Source organism: Rhizopus delemar, genomic scaffold (genome assembly GCF_000149305.1).
Source record: "Rhizopus delemar RA 99-880 supercont3.13 genomic scaffold, whole genome shotgun sequence".
Taxonomy (NCBI): Eukaryota; Fungi; Mucoromycota; class Mucoromycetes; order Mucorales; family Rhizopodaceae; genus Rhizopus; species Rhizopus delemar.
Genome location: NW_027137839.1, coordinates 1,040,414 through 1,058,530, shown reverse-complemented (window position 1 = coordinate 1,058,530; position 18,117 = coordinate 1,040,414). Strand labels below are relative to the sequence as shown.

The window sequence follows — 18,117 nt, the reverse complement described above, 5'->3', positions numbered from 1 at the left end:
TAAAAAAGTTTATACATTTCAATATGCTATAATTTGACCCTTTTTGTAAGCAAAAAAGAGCACTCATTTTAAGTGTTTCTTTACATTGTATTTAAAGATCGCATTTAGTTTATTGTCGATAAAGATAGTTCGTGCTTCATACGAATAAATCGTGTTGCTATTTGGCAGCACCTTTATTTTTCTTCTATTGTCTGGCTGGCTGTTGGTTAGGATCTCCGCCCATTGTCAATAAAACCATTACTGCAAAAAGAATATATGCCCTTTTTTCAAAATTAGAGAACGGTCAAGGAACAAACAAAAAAAATTTACCAATATTTCTGGAAAAAGCTTTTTTCTTCTACTTCTTTGAATTGAGGCGCTTGATCATTTATATCTGCTGCTGGCTTTTTAGAGCTTTGCTGCTGCTTCTTTGCTTGAGATTCAAAGTTTCCTAATAAAGGCCTAACATCTTTAGCTACACATATCATTCTTTTTTTTATGTTTTCACAAACATTACATACTTTGGGCCTTTGCTCGCTTTTACAACTCTCATACTTGTTGTGAATGGCTTTGTGGATATGGGAAACTATTTTAAAGGGTAAGCAATGTTAACAAGACGGAGGAATTGTGAAAATTACCTTTACTTTTTCTTCACAATCTTTAGCTGTTGAATAATAATCTAAATGATAAAAATCATTATTCTCGTCCAAATGTAAAATAAATTCGTCATTCCAATCGCTTGCTACCATTTGACACTGTTTGCGAAATGTATTTTAATATTTTTGTGAGGTGTAGAACAACAAGGACAAGGCTTACCAGTTTTACAGAAGATAAATGTATGTTACCCGTGTTTTCATCTTTGACTTTAATTTGATAAAAGATTTCTTTTGGATCATTGAATTCAGTTATTTCGTTATCGGCAGAAACGTACTGTGGGACACCCGGAAGTCCTACTATCTCACCGCGTCTTATGAAATTTCCATTCTTTTGATGATAGATGGACAATCTTGTTATCTTTTCCTTTATAAGCAAAAATTAATGAGCAAAGAATAACATGATTAGATAGGTTGAGTTTACCTGCTCTGCAGAGCTTTTCTGGCAAAGAATAGCCAGTATGAATAAAAAAGTCAAAACCAACATGGGGAAAGAAAAGAATAAAGTAAAAGGGTACAATCTTAATTTCAAATACCAGAAATCTGCGCCAATAAAAAAAAAGTAATATTTACACACAGAATCTTGTCTAGCAGATAAAATCTGGTTATGCCATTCAAAAACATGTTTCTTGAAACATTTTATTGTTCCTCCAAGTGGCAGTTTGTGGTGAATGCTATTCTTTGTTTGCTAGTTTATCTTTTCTTCCTCTCTTTCATTACTATAGTCTCACTAAACCAAGTATTTTGGATTTCTTTCTAAATCGTGATGGCTAACTTTTGTTTTTTCAAAGACTAAACTGTATACATGGAATGGTTAGCATAGCCGAATCTACTTAAATTAATCGTCAAGATCTCTGATCATTAATTTTTTTTTGTGAGAAGAATACTAATTTGAGTCCATCTGCTAAATAAAGAATAAAATTTTCCTTGCATAACAAGCTGCTATATTTTAACCACAATTGAGGTCATGAAACATTTGTACAAATGTTAGATATGCTCTCATGATATATACTACATAATGAATTAAGTTTGTGCCTGAGATCTCTAGCATAAAAGTTCCAGGTATATATCACGCTTTACAATGATGAGATTTTTCAATTGAATACAATGTGTAGACTACAATATCATTAGGCAATCCGTAATATATCCTAATGAACTTCACATACTAATATTAGATCGCGTTTGTAGGCTCGCAAAATTCAATTTGTCTATCTTAACAGCCTTTCTAAACTCGTTTCTTTTCTTAATTATTCTTTACAACTATCATTTTATTAGAGTAAGAATTGTCGTGGATGTTCATTGGTTGAAAGCGTGTGTCATACTAAATATATCCCATTATTATAGAAATTAAACATTAAGGATTGGATAAATTTGTGAAACTATTTTATTCCGGTTCATCAAACAACGAAAATGCTTGCTTCAATTGAAGCAAACCAATAACGTAGTCCTTGTAGATTTCTCTATTAACCAAGAGTATATTTTCACGTTTATTTCCTTTTTTTTCTTAGTTTGTCTTGTCTGAACATAACAAATTATTAAAATAATATTTAGGACTTGGCATATGCTTTTTTTGGAAAACATCTGAAGGGACAGGAGAATTGTTTACTCTCCGATACGTACTAGAATGACTGAGATCAAGCCAAACAAGAGAAAGAAAGAGGGCAATAATGTGCTTTAAATTTATATCGTAGTACAGAAACTAAGAGCATATGTAAATGAAAATTATGATTGGCAAGAAAATTCTTTGGACTTATTCTAATCAATGTCTTTTTTCTTCCTCCTCTTTTTATTTTATTTTCTGCACCCGTCTTTTTGTTACTCCTTTCTCTCTTGCCTTTCCTTTTTTTAAATATAAAAAAGTTTGAACAATCTCAACGTTTCATTACGAACAGTACACATTCATTCCTTTGTTTTATTCAAATTAGCCTCAACATTGCAACCGATTTAATAACATGACGATTTGCTGTGCAAGGTTTGTTTCAAAACTGCTTATACTTTTTTATTGTTATTCATTGCTTTTGATAGACTGAGTAAAGCCTATATGATCTTAACTAATGCACTATTTGCTTCCCTTGGGTTAGCATTTTTAGTATTTGGATCGATGGGCATGAAGAGCGATTTTTATGGCTCTAGTTTATTTCCTATAAATACCTTCAAGTGTGAGTTTTATTATATATTTTATTTTATTTTATTTTTTACTCAGACTAAAAAAGGTTTGAGAGAAAAAGAGTTTAATTTAAAAATGAAAATTAGGGCTAGCAATTCTTGGAGCTATTGTTTGTGTAGCATCCATTTTTGGCGCCATTGGGGCATTTATTAGAAAAAAATTCATTACTTGTATTTACATGATTATTATCTTGGTTGCTCTTGTTTTACAAGTCATTATTGGGATCAAAATATATAAGGCCTCTGCCAACATCTTTGCCTATATGTCTGATCTTTGGACATCGGCTAGTACAAGTTACCGTATAGCTCTCCAAAATGAGGCAAATTTGAATTTTTTATGTAATTTAACAAAAGAAAGTAACGTGGAAAATCTTTTCTTTGTAGTTTAGTTGCTGTGGATTTCAAACAAGTATGGATAATTATGCTATTACCGATCAGTGCCAACCAACAGCTTCTTCAATCCAAGACGTCCCTCCCTGTGCAGACATCCTCATAAACTATGCTAAATCAGCATTTGGAAAGGCTTATTTGGTTATATTCGCAGCTTTAACTTTAGAAGTATTGGCTATGACAAATGCCATCACTTTATTATGTACAAGCTTTGACGCTGAAGATGAAAATGAAAGACGTAACCATAGGAAATCTGGTATAAGGCTTGACGAGATGTCAGTAGAGAGTCCAACCACATTAGTAGGGTCTTCTTATACTTTGCCTGAAGAACAAAAGAAACACTATGCTGATTCCCCTATTGGTGATTCATATAGCTCTTATTCTGCCTACGATGTTAATTCGCCCATACATGACAGTAACAGATATGAAGTCTACAGCCATCAAAATGATTCAAATATTTATCATCAGGACAACCATGGATTTAACACAGGCAGCCGTGTTAACGCATACTACTAGTTCTATCTTTTGTTTATATCACAAATTGTTATTTCTATCACCTACTTTATATATTCTTCATTAAAAGAGCATTTTCTAGAGAGCAGCACAGTGTGGTCATTATTTGTTTCATTTCATGATTTGCATATCTCATCACCAACTTCTTAAACAAACCCGTGCACAATGCGTTTACAGAGGCTAAAAGAAATAGCTACATGCATTTATTCCTAACAAATACAACATATTAATACATTAAAAGTGTGAAACCCCCATATTCACTAATTAAAATGATAAGATTCTTTTGATGATTTTTACTTTTTGAAATGTTTATAAGCTTGATATATCCACCTTTTTTTATTTTCACTTTATTATCCACACCTCTTTACAAAGGAGCCACGTCCTTGAATACACATCACAAGACTAACCAACTAAGGATACCTTCTCCATCAAATGAATGCTGACCATGTATCATTTTTACAAAAATTTATCACATTGTTCATTGCGCTGCAGCAGACAACTATCATTATATATAACGCTTTATGTTTTTTAGAAAATATTATATCAAGTACTCAATTATACTCTATACATGTCTGTGTAATCTAAAGAAAAAGCCTTAATATAAAAACGCCAATATTTCCAAAAATAGTTTCTTCTCCCATAAACTTACTCCTTATGATTTTCCTTGACGATTCCATTCGTATTATGGACTAGTAAAAAATAACAGTTAATTTATATGAAACGCGGTATATAAGTAAAGTTAGAATAAAATGGCTATAACATGACATGAGATGACATAGCCAAGTGACACTAAATGCAAGCATTATGCCAATTCTAATTGTTTTTTCTTCTCCGCAATTATCATACTAGGTCTAGAGATATCCAGATAAACTCTGTCTTCAATTACTCAAGTTCTATTAAATAACATTGAAGAATTTGCAAAACAATAATTAGGTGATATAGATGATTTATTCTGCTAAAGTTGCTTATACTTGAAAGTAGTGTTATGAAGTCGGAAGAGCTCTCTATAACTTTTACCAATCTATAGCGATTTCGAGATACAAATAACTCAAGAGCTTGAAAAAGATGATTTAAACCAGCTTGGATATTTTTGGGTAAATCCATGAATTAGCGACTTGTGAAGCACTTGAAGTCCGAGCACTTGTGGATTACATACCAAAATTACAAGGAAAACACTTGGATTAGCACTTATGACTTGTGATGTGTACTTGTAATTACTTGGCTCTTTATTTACTGGACCGTACTACTAAGGAAGCTAAAAATTAAAATAAAAATTCAAAGCTAACCAAAAATGAATTTGCGCATTACAAAGCTCCTTTTTTTTTTATTCTTTTGTATACTTTAATATCAAACACTATTTAGGATTAACCTTACCATCTTGATCTTTGATTTTTAATAATAGTATTGAATGAACTTGTCGATTTTTGAATTTATGATTGCATTATTGATTTTTATGCTTGAGTGAGCATGAGTTCTAGTAAATTCTTCATGAAAATTATAGTTGATCTATTCTTTGTATCTGAAAGTCTTTAAAAATCAAGTTTATCGTTTTGAATTTAAACTTACTTAAATTTAAGAAATCAAAAAGAAAGCATGAAACTTAAAAAAGAAAAATATACAAGATTATTTGTTGACTGGAGTTTAACAATCAAGAACACGCATTTACTGCAGTCCCCATAAAGACATTTCAGACAAACTATGCTGAAGTTACTGTTAAAAAAAAGTTATAAAAGTAGATATGTCCTGAAGTGATTGGTTTTAACTTTCATTACTTTTACATGCTTTAGGATATGTATAGCACATTAAAAGGAAGACATGAATTGTAAATTACAAAAAATAATGATTGAGTACATGGGCAAGAAAGCGGATAAAACGTCAGTAATTAGTGATCTTAGGGAATTTCGGAGAAAGTTTTAAAAACAATGCAATATTCACTGTGGAAAAATTGATCCCCTCTCATCCTACTGATTAGCATGGAAGCAATAAAAAAGATTCAGAAGTACGGCTTCTAGATATTTCTACTAAATGACCATAGGAGTCAATTAACATTTTCTAAGCTACTATAACAGTAAGCCTTGTGCTTTTAAGATCCTTAGTTATACTAACATAATTATGTATATATTAGAGTCTTTTAATATATTCAATTGATTTCTGTATAGACACCTTTTCGCCCTAGCTTGCACTCTTTTTCTAATTTAGAAACATTATCCAAACTTATGTTGTCTGAGATTTGAGCACCACTCGTGAAACTTCAATTTTTTCTATTACTGTTCACATTTCACGATAATGTGACGTTCTTACATAGTCCTGTCAAGTAAATACCCAATTGAAAAAGAAGAAGCAAGAGAAGAAGATGCGAGTAAGATAATTGCGGTTGGCTATTGTTGTTTAAATAAAAAGATTATAAGGTGAAATATATAAAATAGTGCCTTAAATTATGTAATTATTAAAAAATTAGAGATTAATTAGTTTATTCCACTTTTTTAAAAATTGAATTAAATATTTTTTTTAACGCAAATAGTTAAAAGCATTTGTATGAAATATTATTCACTCTACTTTATGCAAATTTTATTTCTCCCAAAGCATGAAAAAAAAAAGAGAGACGAAAGAGATTTTTTTTTCCCTTATTCTAACAAATCAATGACAATAATACAGGGAGTGATCCTATTTTGTCTTCTCATTTTAGCCGTAGTATAGCCCTCTGAACTATCACTATCACGGGAAGAAATACTTGAAGCATTCATCTCTCCTTGCATATTATCTGTATTACTGTCTACATTGTCGTCCTTATGAAGAGGTTTGATGGATGTTGTTCCTTTCGCTTCTTTACTACTGCTTTGTCTATCAAGTTATGGTTCCTTTACATGCTCAGAATGCTTAGAATCGTCCGATTTTCTAAATTCTCTTTCAGGGAGCTGTATATCAGAAGAAGAAAAAAAAAGAAAAGAAAAAGAAAGGTAGAAAAGGTAAGTCATAATCAGATTCAAGCTCTGCATGTAAACACATGTATAAAGAAAAATAATAGTAGTGGAAAATGATAGCAATAAAAATCTAATGTCAACTTACCTTTATGACTTTACGATGGCGATCAACACAAAAATTGCGGGAGTCATCAAGATAATTCTCTACGATATCTCCCGAAGCGTAATGTGACGATGAAGGGTCTCTTATAGTACAGATGTCATTGTAATGCTTTTCATGAGCCTCTTGTACCCTCTTACTGGCAAAAATGAATATCTTGACTCTCCTGGAATCTACAGGTAAGACAGCCACACACATATCTGAGACCGTCATAAAATCCTCATCTTCCTTTTTTGGTACTCGAGCATTGATCGTTGCCCAAGAGTGTCTTTTGGTATTAAAGATGGATAATTCGTCGAGAGGATAATTGTAAGAAATTTCATTGTCTTCTTCACCTATCCTGATTGAATATCCACCAAAGGTGATTAACTTATTAGAGGCTGCACACATGTAGGATTGAAATCGATCATGAGGGCTATCACCAGTGGTTGGGATCAAAAAGTTCTTTTGCACTGCATCCACTTGCGGTTGACCACGCAAATATCTTTCGACCTCAGGATGTTCATATTTGTACCAAACCCATTCTTGACAGTCGAGTCTGTAGAGATCATCATAAATGATGTAGCTGCTGTCAGTATCAATTTGTACGCCACCATGAATATAGAGATCTTTTCCGATCACTGCACTCGCATGACTAAACCTCAGATGAGGAAATTGCCTAAGGAGCCAAACATGAGATGTTTTGTTACCCAACGCCCTCTTTCGTACTTACCCACTCACATGAGGTACAAACCAATTTTTTCTTAGTGTATCATAAACATAGACATCATTTTCACCTAAATCCGTATCTTGAATCAAGTAACAAAGATAAAAATAAATTAAAACATTCTCTTGACGTTACCTACAGAATTATAGCATAATCCACCAAAAATAACAAGGTAACGATTCGCAACAGCATCCACTGAATGCTCATGGCGTGCTCTTGGAGGAGTTCCGACGGCATCCGTGATTGCTTGTACAGTGAAGGTTTCAGTGTCAATTTCGATTAAACTATTGGATAATGTGTAGGACTTTAGGAGACGACCGCCTACCAAGTAAATTTTGCGCCCAATTGCAGTCGCACTCGTCACTTCAGGATAGCTTTCATTTGTTGCATTGATAGGGGTCAAGCCTCTAGAGGACCACTGTTCGGTGACGAGATCAAAGATGTAGCAAAAGGGAGTATCACTCATGAAGGGCATATAAAAGGTTGAACCAATAGCTACACCAGCTCTAAAATTCAAGAAAGGCGGTAAGGACGGCATCGGTCTGTGGATCGTACTAACATGAGCATCACTGTAAGAAAATGTGCGACGTACAAGCCTGGCTTATGACGAGCAATAGAGCTTGATTGAGTTGATGTTCATGTATGAATGTAAATCTTTTTTTTTTGCCGTACCAAAATAAGCACATGTTTTTGACAGATTTACTAATGATCTATTGTCCAGATAGTTGATAATAATTAATTTTATGTCAAAGCTCAAATCAAAAATTGTCTTTTGATTGGCGGATTGTGCCATCCTTTTTATATCCACTGAAAAAAGATGAAAGAAAGAGAAGAAGAAGGAAAGAAAAAAAATATCCTTTTTAAAGGCACGGAAAGAGAGAGAAGAAAAAAAAAAAGGTACAAGATGTCTCTGTTCATGTAACACAAGAAACAAATCCTGAAAAACCTAAAAATGATGTCATACTGGCACTTTGTGTAAGCGGGAACTTTAACAATTTCCTTTTTTAAAAACGATTGTACTCCATAAAAATGTAACTCGTATTAAAATAAGGTTGGCCATGCAAATCTATGATATCATCACTACTTTAACTTTATTTCGTACTAACCAAATTTGTACATGCTTACCATACTTTTTTACAAATCCCACAAAAAAATACAATTTATTATTTTTTTTTATTTTTATACATTCTATAATTCATTCAATCCTATTAAATAGAAATAGTCTATAAGATGTTATAGAACGATTTTTTTTCTTTTAATTCTATAGAGCAATAAGGTATTGTATATTCATCTCATTATTTTTAGGTAACACATTATTTAATTCCAGATGCTTTTGACAATGATCTTCCGACCTTATTTACTCTCCTCCTTGAAAAGAAAAAAAAAAGAAGCAATGTAATGGTTCAGCACATTAAAATGACTTTATAAAAAGAAGAAAGGAAACGGTTTTTATAAGGTTTTTTTATGAAGTTTTTTTTTTTTTTTTTTTTTCTTTGCTTTTTTTTTTGACAGCTATCATGACGTCAATATTCTTATTGTGTAACAATTAATCTGATAAAAAAGGGATAACAAAAAGTGAAAGGGCCATTTTAATAGAGTGAATAAAGACTAAATAGAGAAAGTATGTGTTACTGTACAGTCAAGGACAATTGCTGGCGACTTGATCAACTTCCCCTTTTAATCTAATCTGTTACTTTTACAGTTTATGTGTTACAAATAATTTTATCATCTCATCATCTGTGTGATTTTCTAGACTCTTCTTTTAGTCTATGGTCAAACCTTGATAGAATCTATAACACGGCTTCATCTCAATAAACACTGCCATTTATTTACTTTAACAGCATTGCATTCTTAACCCCTCCTCCTTTAAGAACATAAAAAGAACATTCTTATCAAACACCCCCTCAAAATCAATACATTCATCATTCTAGACACGGTTGCAAAATGACAGGAGAAAAAGAGGGGATTCTACAGAGCAGTGAACGGAAAAGTATAAAATAGGAAATGTCTTAGTACAGCATTGTTTTCTTTATGAATGACGTAAAATAAGAAGGTCTCATCACAATAAGCTTCAAGTATATTTTTTTTGTAACATTGAATGGTTATACTAACTTCTGGATGCAAAGAACTGTTCCATCTTTTTGATACTATTTGATGGTATAAATACAAAAAGAAACAGTAGAATGTATTGAGTTAAACATAACGCTATTTCTTTATAATCAGCCTTTCTTTTTCTCTTTTTTTTTCGATTAGAGGAAACCATGGTTTATGAAACACAAGAAAAAAATTTTTTTTTGTGTTTTCACTCTGTTTGTTTCTAGAAAATAAAAGAAAGTTCTTTACTTTTTGGAAAAGAAAAAAAAAAGTGACAGCATTTGAAATGGACTGTTCTACAACAAATAAACACAAGTCTGCATCTTTATTTTTCTTTATTGTTAGAGTCCCGTGCAGGTGTCTTTGGAACCAGCACTTGCCAAATATCGCCCTTTTTTCTTCTTTTTTTAATTTATTTATTTTTATTTGTTTTTTCTTTTTCCTTTTTCTTCTTCTTTCTTTTTTTTTTTTTTTGCTATCGTCTTGTTGACATTCATTTGCTCGATTTAAAACACTTTATCTGCTCTACGCATGTCTTGTATTCATCTAGATTTATGACAAGCCGAGTACATTTTTCTTTTCTACTTTTGTTCGTTTCTTATGTGCATAATAAAACATAAGCTAGTTTTTTTTTTTTTTTTTTTTTTTTTTTCAGTTAAAACTGTCAAGTTGACTTGTATTCACCAAAAGTAAAAGAGTGAGATTGTCTTCAAAGCAAGGATAAAATAAATTCCAATAAAATCATTTTATTTCACGGGCCGTTATTTTTTCCGTTAGTTCTGTTAAAATTTCAAATTTCCTAAACCTTTTCTTACTGGATGAAAAAAAAAAAAAAATAATGGCCAATTTAGTATGTTTTCTGCTGAAGAATCAAGACCAAAGCGAAATAAACCTTGTAATTGGCATATTTTAATTATTTATTTTTTGAGCTCATAAACTTACACAACATGCATAGGTGAAAGTTGTCGAGCTCATCGAAGAAAATGTGTTGTTATTCAGGGAAATCAATGCGAACGATGCATAAAAATGAGAACTTTTTGTATTTTTAAGTTTAATGCTAAGCCTACAATCTTGAACAAACCAGTATCGACATCTAAAAAAAATAAATTACTGAAACAAGTGAAAGGTTTGGAACAACAATTAGCAAGAATGGAAGAACAATTCAAAAATTACAATGTTCAATTCCAACTAGAATCTGCAGAATATTCTGAAGAAGGAGAGGAGGAAGAGGGAGAAATAGAGGAAGAGGAAGAGGAAGAAGAAGAGGAGGAAGTAGATGAGGACGAAGACATACTCGGGATGAGCTCATCAGCCAGCAGTACAACCTTTTCTCAATCGGATCATACTACCAGTGACTCAACAATTCAAAACAACTGGAAGCTTACTATCACCAGCGGGTCTGAGGGTATGAGTTTCCAGACTTCTATCAAACGTCTAGCTGATGTCAGTACCTTTTTGTCAGCGACATCTCAATATTTTTATTCATTTTCATCACCTATGCGTACACCTAATTATCACATCGATCGCTCCTTAAATATCCTCACTGTGACCAACAAGATGTTAAAGATAGAATACGTCCTTCACGCATTCTTTCAAAACAAACAGAAAAAGACTCTACTTGCAATCGCTCCAGTATGTGACGATTCCACACGAATACAGCTCAAGCGACAAATCATCCACTCTTACTTTAGGTGTATGGGACGTCTTCATCCTCTTTTTCCAATGCCTCATTTTCTTCCTCTTTTTGAAGCTGACCTCAGCCTGATGGTGACTAGTGCCATAGCTTCCTTTGTGACCTATACTCAATGTCAGCATGTACCACCGATACCTTATCCAATGACAAGAGAATCATTAGCAGAGGATTTTCGTAAAGAAGCAAAAGAACGCCTGGATGATGTATTATTTGAAGAGGAGCCCAACATTTTTATAGCTGCCACTCTCTTGTTTTTATCGCAAACCGCACTGATCATCTTGGATAATTCGGAGGCAAGGCTGTACATGAACTTGGCATGGCGAATGATTCTTGAGCTCAAGCCAAAATACACAGATCTGCTTTGTGAATTAGAAACAACAGAAAAAGTTCAGACGGTGGAGATGATTGAAGCCGAGACATGGAGACGTCTGTTTTATGCAATCAGGTATCTCGAATTCTCCCTGTATGTGATTTATGATGGCCTCAAAGACTACAGTTCGATTCTGTTTGACACAGGCATCGGATATCCTATCGTACTGCAGATTGAAGACCATAACAAAGAAACAAGAGATTCTGTAGAGGCATTTTACCAAGTGGTTCGAATCAATGACTGTCAACTGTCTCAGAAAGACGATGAAATTAAATATCAACTGTTCACCGGCCAGCTCGAGCAGCTCTCTCTTGATGACTTGCAAAGACTGGAGAATCAACTTTGTGAATTTTGGAAGAGTCTGCCAGCACATTTTCGACTGTCCGATTCACCTTTTGAGTACCTTGACATTGAGCGAATCCAGCAATGCAGCAACCCTTATGCTATTTTTTTAAATCAAACATATTACATCAACTGGCTGACGCTTGAAACACGCTTGATGGAAACGCCCTGGACTACAGGCCTGGAAGGTGCGAGTATGGATAGGTATGACGGCGACCGTGCTTTACTGCTGGTCTCCATTTGTGCAGATGCTGTAGCCAAAATATTTTACGTCCTCTTTCACAGACTGCCTTGCAATATCGAACTGCACTGGGTGATGGTCGCTGCCGATGCCATGAGCATGCTCAAGAGATCGGCGAATCCTCAAATTAGGGCAAGGGCAGCCGCGAACCTGAAAACGACATTGTTTGTTTTGAAGCATCGAATACAAAAGCACACTGAGGAAGATTCAAACACCAGTTACGGATTGCTTAACAGTATGCTGCCAAGTGTATCGTCACCTGATTCAAGCTCAAGTTTGAGTACCATGACAAATTCTGAACCAGATGAGCTAGAAATGAACGAACCTCCGACGTTTGCTGCTTATTTTGATGAAATAGGAAAAGTGATGGATACTTACTTGGATAAAGACGAGACGGCATTCATCTGATTCCTGTTGTCATTGTATATAAACTTTGGTATATTCCCCACCATGTCTTTTCTTATTTTCTGATCTACAGTTTTTATATGATCCCTTTATACCATAATATGAAATAAAAGCAGTTTCTTTTTCTAATTGATCCATTCATTAAACAAGAGAGAAAAGAACCTACTGTCATTAATCACGTCAGTTTCCACATAAACTTGGTCCAAAGTACTTTAATAAGATTATTGATACAGATTCCAGATATGTCCAAAGTTGTATTCAATGATCTAGTATTTGTATGGAGCAAGTTAAAGGCTTTTCTTTTCTTTTTTTTTTTTAAAAAAAAAAAAAAAGACATAAAGTATACTATTCAGTAGTTCGCTATTGTCCATCACATCAACAGTCAATTGGATGCAGCAGCAAAGGAGGATAGTGAAAGCATCCAATCAGACGGTTCTATTGTGTATGTACATATTCAACTTGGGCATTGTTGAATACAAACTTTATTCTGTTTCATTTTCTCCATGTTTATCTTTAATAACAGTCGTAAACTTTGCCCACAACATGACTATTTATAATTATTAAAATGAACTTTTGGTGGATCGACAGGATGACTGAGGTCTTGCCTCTGTTCGACAAAAGGGGTCCTGTTAAATCCCTTTGGTTTTGATGGATATGGCCATGTTCATGTATCAAGTGATGGGTGAATTTGGATGAAGCAATTCATGTATGCAAGACAGTGTCAGAGGTGGGCCCTGCTTAGGATACTGTATCACTGACTCAAATTCGATGAGAACAAGGCAATGTTCTCACGTTGAAACCATCAAAACTCAAATCCGATTGACTCACAATTTCCCCCTAAAGCTACTGTTGAATGAAATAAAGGATGAGAAAGTTCATTGGACAATGTGTAGAAAAACAGGGTGCAAAAGTGAACAATACAGATTTCTCAATGTCGTTTTCTTGGATTAATAAATTTGTATCGTTTATTGCGATGAATAGTTTAAACCTTGAAACCACGAGAAGCACGCTTACCACGAGCACGTTCAAACTTACGACCCTTGGAACGAACATAGGGCTTCTTGTTCTTGTGAGGACCGAAACCAAAGTGCTTGACGGATTCACGAGCGTTCTTGGCACCACGGATAAGGATGGTGTTGGAACCAGTGGGGGCACGGAGAGCCAATTGATCCAAGGTCAAACATTCACCACCAGCCTTCAAGATACGAGCCTTGGCAGTCTTGGTGAAGTGGAGGGCAGCAATAGAAAGCTTGGGGAGTTCAAGAAGACGGGAATCATCAGTGACGGTACCGACGACAACAACAGTCTTGTTATCCTTAGCATTACGAACAATGCGGGAAACAGTGACAGGAGGACGGTTGACGCGAGACATAAAGAGACGCTTCAAGACGACCTTGTTGAATTCGGCATCGGTACGACGAGAAAGGAAACGGTAAAGCTAAAATGAACATCAGCCTTTGTTTTCTCTCTCTTTCTTTTTTTTTACCTTGACTAACAAGGCCAAGTAAACGTTGTTTGACTTGGGAGAAGTACGGTTGGAGTTCTTGACGTGGTGATTCTTAAGATCGATACCCTATAAAAATCGAAAATGGTAAGTCTACTGATCATCTCTCTTTTTCTCTTGCGCTCTTTTCATCGTCTGTTTAATCAAATGTATCTTTCTTAAAAATGTTCTTCAATCTCATCCATCCATTTCCTCTTCTCCCAACACACATGATGATGATGATGATGATTCTTACCATTTTATGAAGTAAACCAAGGTCCTAGGGGCTTGTGTCCAAGAAAAGAGGATCTTTAATATATTGCGGGGGAGATTGCAAAGTTACTTTGCCCATCGGATCCTTAAATGATCTTGTCTTTTACTTTCATATCCGGTCCGGAACAAGCAAGATGTCAGCAGTGAATCAAAATGCTTTACACATCTTTACAAAAATTCGTAAGGCTCTATCAAGTGTATAACGGCATTCTAAATGACCCTTTTTTACTTGATTTATTCTATTAAAAATGTTCTTTCCATGTGTAAGTACGTATGAGGGCGATAAAGTAGTGTTTGTAGATGAAATTCGTAGTCGTCTGTCATGTATACCATACCAAAATGCCCTTATTGACCACATTATATAATAAGAATGAATCATTAGACATTTATCATCCTATCAATTCGTCTTTGGGTCATTTTTAACTACACAGATACTTTTATAATTCAAAAGCACTTGATGTTTGCTTTTGTTTATTTAAAATTCCTCTTTGATTTTGTAAATAAAAAGGCTTCCTGTTTAAATTATGCAATCATTTATGATAAACAGATTTAACATCAACTTTTACTCATTAAAAGGAAAGCCAACTAAGAGGGGTTAAAGGGAAATTCAATAAAACATAGAGTAAGCCAAAATACGTTTGTTGGTTTTGGTATCCAGTTGAATAAAAAAAAAAGAGTGAAGGATTCATATGATCGCTAGCTTGTACTTGGCAGCAATTTACTAAAAAGAGCAGAGAACACAAGGCATGATGATCAACAAAAAAAAATTATTTTCTTCATTTCAATTCACATCCTTGTGAATAACGAGATAACACTGAAGTTGACTCTGTTTGTTTATTTGTTGTTGTTATTATTTTCCCCTTAAATGTAAGAAGCAGAAAAGGTAGAGTGGGTGAGAAGAGGAGTAAATGATGACGGTTTTTATACATGTTGCAAGTGGACCATAAGAAATGGGTAGTGATCTCTTTGAGGTCGTTTTTCAAATTTGGAATGTTTATATTCTCGAGCTAAAGGTAGAGTAGCTTATCTAATGACATTCAATTCTGAATTGGAGCCTATCCTAGAGACAGAGTTGAATAAAAAAAAAGTTATTTCCATCAGCCCTTTTCTTCACTTTGGCACAAAACACAAGCATTTCCATTAAAGAGACCATAGGTGAGGATTGTCTTCTGTCTTTTCTATGATTGTGGTAAATTAGACCTGATTTCTACTGCCTCCTTGGACTTTAGATCCATCCTGTACAAATACAGTGACAAATGGGCCCAACAGAAGTATTTATGACTCTACCAATGACGGCTGATACATAATCCTGATCAGACGTTTGATTATTGGGACTTGATCTCATTTCTTTCTTTATAATAAACATGCTTGCAGCCCCTTTCTCTGTCTTTACGGTTGCTGTCTAGAAATCCCCAACACATTATATTTCCATCTTTTTCTTTTGCACCAAGTAGAACGAACCAGCCTGTGATGGTCATCGATCTCGATCTTGACTGCTTGGGAGCATCTTGCAAGACCAAAGGTGGTATGATGGTAGCATTTCTAAGGAACCTGCCATTTTGCATGATTGGTGGAACTTTTCAAGTCATCAGCTAGATCTACTTGTCTGCTAGCCTTATGCTTCACAGAATTAAAAAAAAAAAAAAAAAAAAAAAAAAAAAAAAAAAGTCTGATTATGCCTATTCATTATTATAGGATTGATCTTGTTTTAAAATGAGTGGTTCTAACGAAAAAAAGATGAAGTGATACACAACATATCCAACACTTTGTCCCCATGTTGTTGATTACAGCAACCAGCTCTTTTCGTAAGTAGGCTGATAGAGGTTGCATCATTAATTTATATTTCTAGTACACCCATTTGCTTTGATAAAAGAAAAGAAACTTTTTATTTATTCATAGCATGTCTTGAACTTTAGGGAGGATGCTTTCAACAATAGGTTTATGGCTTACTGTAGATGGATAGAGATATGAAATGAGTATGAGTGATGGTTTTGACTTTTTTTATGGATCATAACATGGTTAATAAGGCAAGATAACTGAACAGAGAGAAAGAGAACCTTGTGTATTTAAGATAATAATTTCATTAGAACCTTGATAATGTGTAGAATCGAGATAGCAGATCGGCTATCAAGAAAAGTTAATTGATACAATTCAAATAGTAAACAGATGTGAATCCTATTCACAGACACAATGAATTTCTTGCTTAAAATGACCACATGCAGATTATCTGGTTTCTTGCATTTCCTAAACCCTATTTTTTAAGAGTCAAGCATGTTGAATTCTAGGGGAGACGGGGGGGTCTTGAATGATTTATGAACTTGAGGTAGTACCGGTCACTCTTGATTCAGTTTTATTTTTAATGCCGACCAAGCTAGACCTATTGAAGTTAAAAACAAATTTAGTATTCAACTAAAAGAAATAAAAACAAACAGAGAAGGTCAAGAAGGGGTATATGAAAGGTCTAGCTTGCTTAACAGTGTCTATTGACTTGTGAAGAAGTAGAGATGTTGATTAGGAAAATTTTGATTCGTTTCATGATTGAAAAAAAGTTGTGTTTATCACTGCTAGTCAAAGGTAGAAACAGGCAGCTTTATGACCTTTCTTTTTGAGCGGATATGAAATAATAGGCTGGATCCTATCAATGTTTGATTGTGTTTGATGAGATGAAGTTTTAGTCTGTTTTAAAAAAGAAAGATTTGTTGATCTTTTGAAATGGGTTGAAAGATGAGCAGATAGGCTCTGAAGAGGTTGGTATGTCACGAATAAAAGAATTTCATGTGATATTCTGTATTGAGCTGTAAGAACACAGAGAAAACGAATGAAACGGGATTGAAGGTTAAAAGGTTCGGCAGAAGAGAGAGAAAGAGGGGGGGGGGAATAATAAGGGGGAATATTTATTTACAATTAAAAATACAAAAATAGTCAAGGTATATCTATTGTTATACAATCAAGGCATTCATATTATTGTCTTTAATGAACCATTCTAATGTTTGATCTACGCATTGATCTATCCAAGATCTTGATTTATTCTTTGATACACCAAAGTATCCCATCAGTTGACAGACTAAATCTATTTCTGGTCTTTTCTTTATCAAATAATTCAATTCGGTCCTGTAAGTCGATAATCCCCAGAGGGTTTGAACAAGGATCAAGAGTCCATAAGCCAAATGATGAGTCAACCACGTCACTCCATTCTCCAATGCCTCTGAGAATTTTCTTTGGGCTTCTGTGACGAGTTGATGAACGACCGGAATTTCCTTGGGATCGTTTTCTGTGGATGAAGGTCGAATGAGGTAAATCAATTTATTTTCGACAGGCATCACCGTCCAGTCGAACCACTCACCGGATTCTAAGCGAGCACTCAGCTGAACGATAGACAAAGAACGCGTGGCTCGACTCGTACTCGCACAGAATTTCTTTAGGTCATCTGAATGAATGTATCGCATCACAGGTTGACCTACCCATGACTTACAGATCCCGATACCTCCTGGAGAGATAGCTTCGATCGTGCCATAGATGGAAAGTAAAAGGACAGAGAGATCGGATGGAGAAAAGATCGGATTGAGGTCTGTGACATCGTAAGATATTTCACTCCTTTCATCCTCTCTCTTTGGATGAAATAGGCAGGCATCGATTGTCTTTTGGTGATCAGTCCAAAGGGTATCCAAGGGTTGATGGATAGGATCATATTCTAATAATTCCATCATTTCTTTTGTGGCTTCAATCAT

The 18,117-nt window shown here is 34.4% G+C and overlaps 6 protein-coding genes across 6 annotated transcripts; 2 read left to right on the top strand and 4 right to left on the bottom strand.

The window, feature by feature from the left end:
- Nucleotides 1-305: 305 nt before the first annotated feature.
- On the bottom strand, nt 306-1,119 carry RO3G_14269 (uncharacterized protein; the record flags this gene model as incomplete). The annotated part of the gene is made up of 5 exons (XM_067668853.1): nt 306-454; nt 535-565; nt 624-658; nt 825-999; nt 1,057-1,119. The coding sequence occupies 5 exons, from the start codon at nt 1,117-1,119 to the stop codon at nt 306-308; spliced, it is 453 nt and encodes a 150-aa protein (XP_067524954.1).
- A 2,090-nt stretch (nt 1,120-3,209) lies between these two features.
- Nucleotides 3,210-3,704, top strand: RO3G_14268 (uncharacterized protein; the record flags this gene model as incomplete). Its single annotated transcript, XM_067668852.1, has 1 exon — nt 3,210-3,704. One exon carries the CDS (start codon nt 3,210-3,212, stop codon nt 3,702-3,704), a length of 495 nt encoding a protein of 164 aa, XP_067524953.1.
- Nucleotides 3,705-6,550: 2,846 nt separating this feature from the next.
- RO3G_14267 (uncharacterized protein) lies at nt 6,551-8,026 on the bottom strand (the record flags this gene model as incomplete). The annotated part of the gene is made up of 4 exons (XM_067668851.1): nt 6,551-6,616; nt 6,768-7,320; nt 7,495-7,558; nt 7,624-8,026. 4 exons carry the CDS (start codon nt 8,024-8,026, stop codon nt 6,551-6,553), a joined length of 1,086 nt encoding a protein of 361 aa, XP_067524952.1.
- Nucleotides 8,027-10,731: 2,705 nt separating this feature from the next.
- Nucleotides 10,732-12,636, top strand: RO3G_14266 (uncharacterized protein; the record flags this gene model as incomplete). The annotated part of the gene is made up of 1 exon (XM_067668850.1): nt 10,732-12,636. One exon carries the CDS (start codon nt 10,732-10,734, stop codon nt 12,634-12,636), a length of 1,905 nt encoding a protein of 634 aa, XP_067524951.1.
- A 979-nt stretch (nt 12,637-13,615) lies between these two features.
- Nucleotides 13,616-14,375, bottom strand: RO3G_14265 (60S ribosomal protein eL18; the record flags this gene model as incomplete). The annotated part of the gene is made up of 3 exons (XM_067668849.1): nt 13,616-14,071; nt 14,120-14,206; nt 14,373-14,375. 3 exons carry the CDS (start codon nt 14,373-14,375, stop codon nt 13,616-13,618), a joined length of 546 nt encoding a protein of 181 aa, XP_067524950.1.
- Nucleotides 14,376-17,328: 2,953 nt separating this feature from the next.
- On the bottom strand, nt 17,329-18,117 carry RO3G_14264 (uncharacterized protein; the record flags this gene model as incomplete). The annotated part of the gene is made up of 1 exon (XM_067668848.1): nt 17,329-18,117. One exon carries the CDS (start codon nt 18,115-18,117, stop codon nt 17,329-17,331), a length of 789 nt encoding a protein of 262 aa, XP_067524949.1.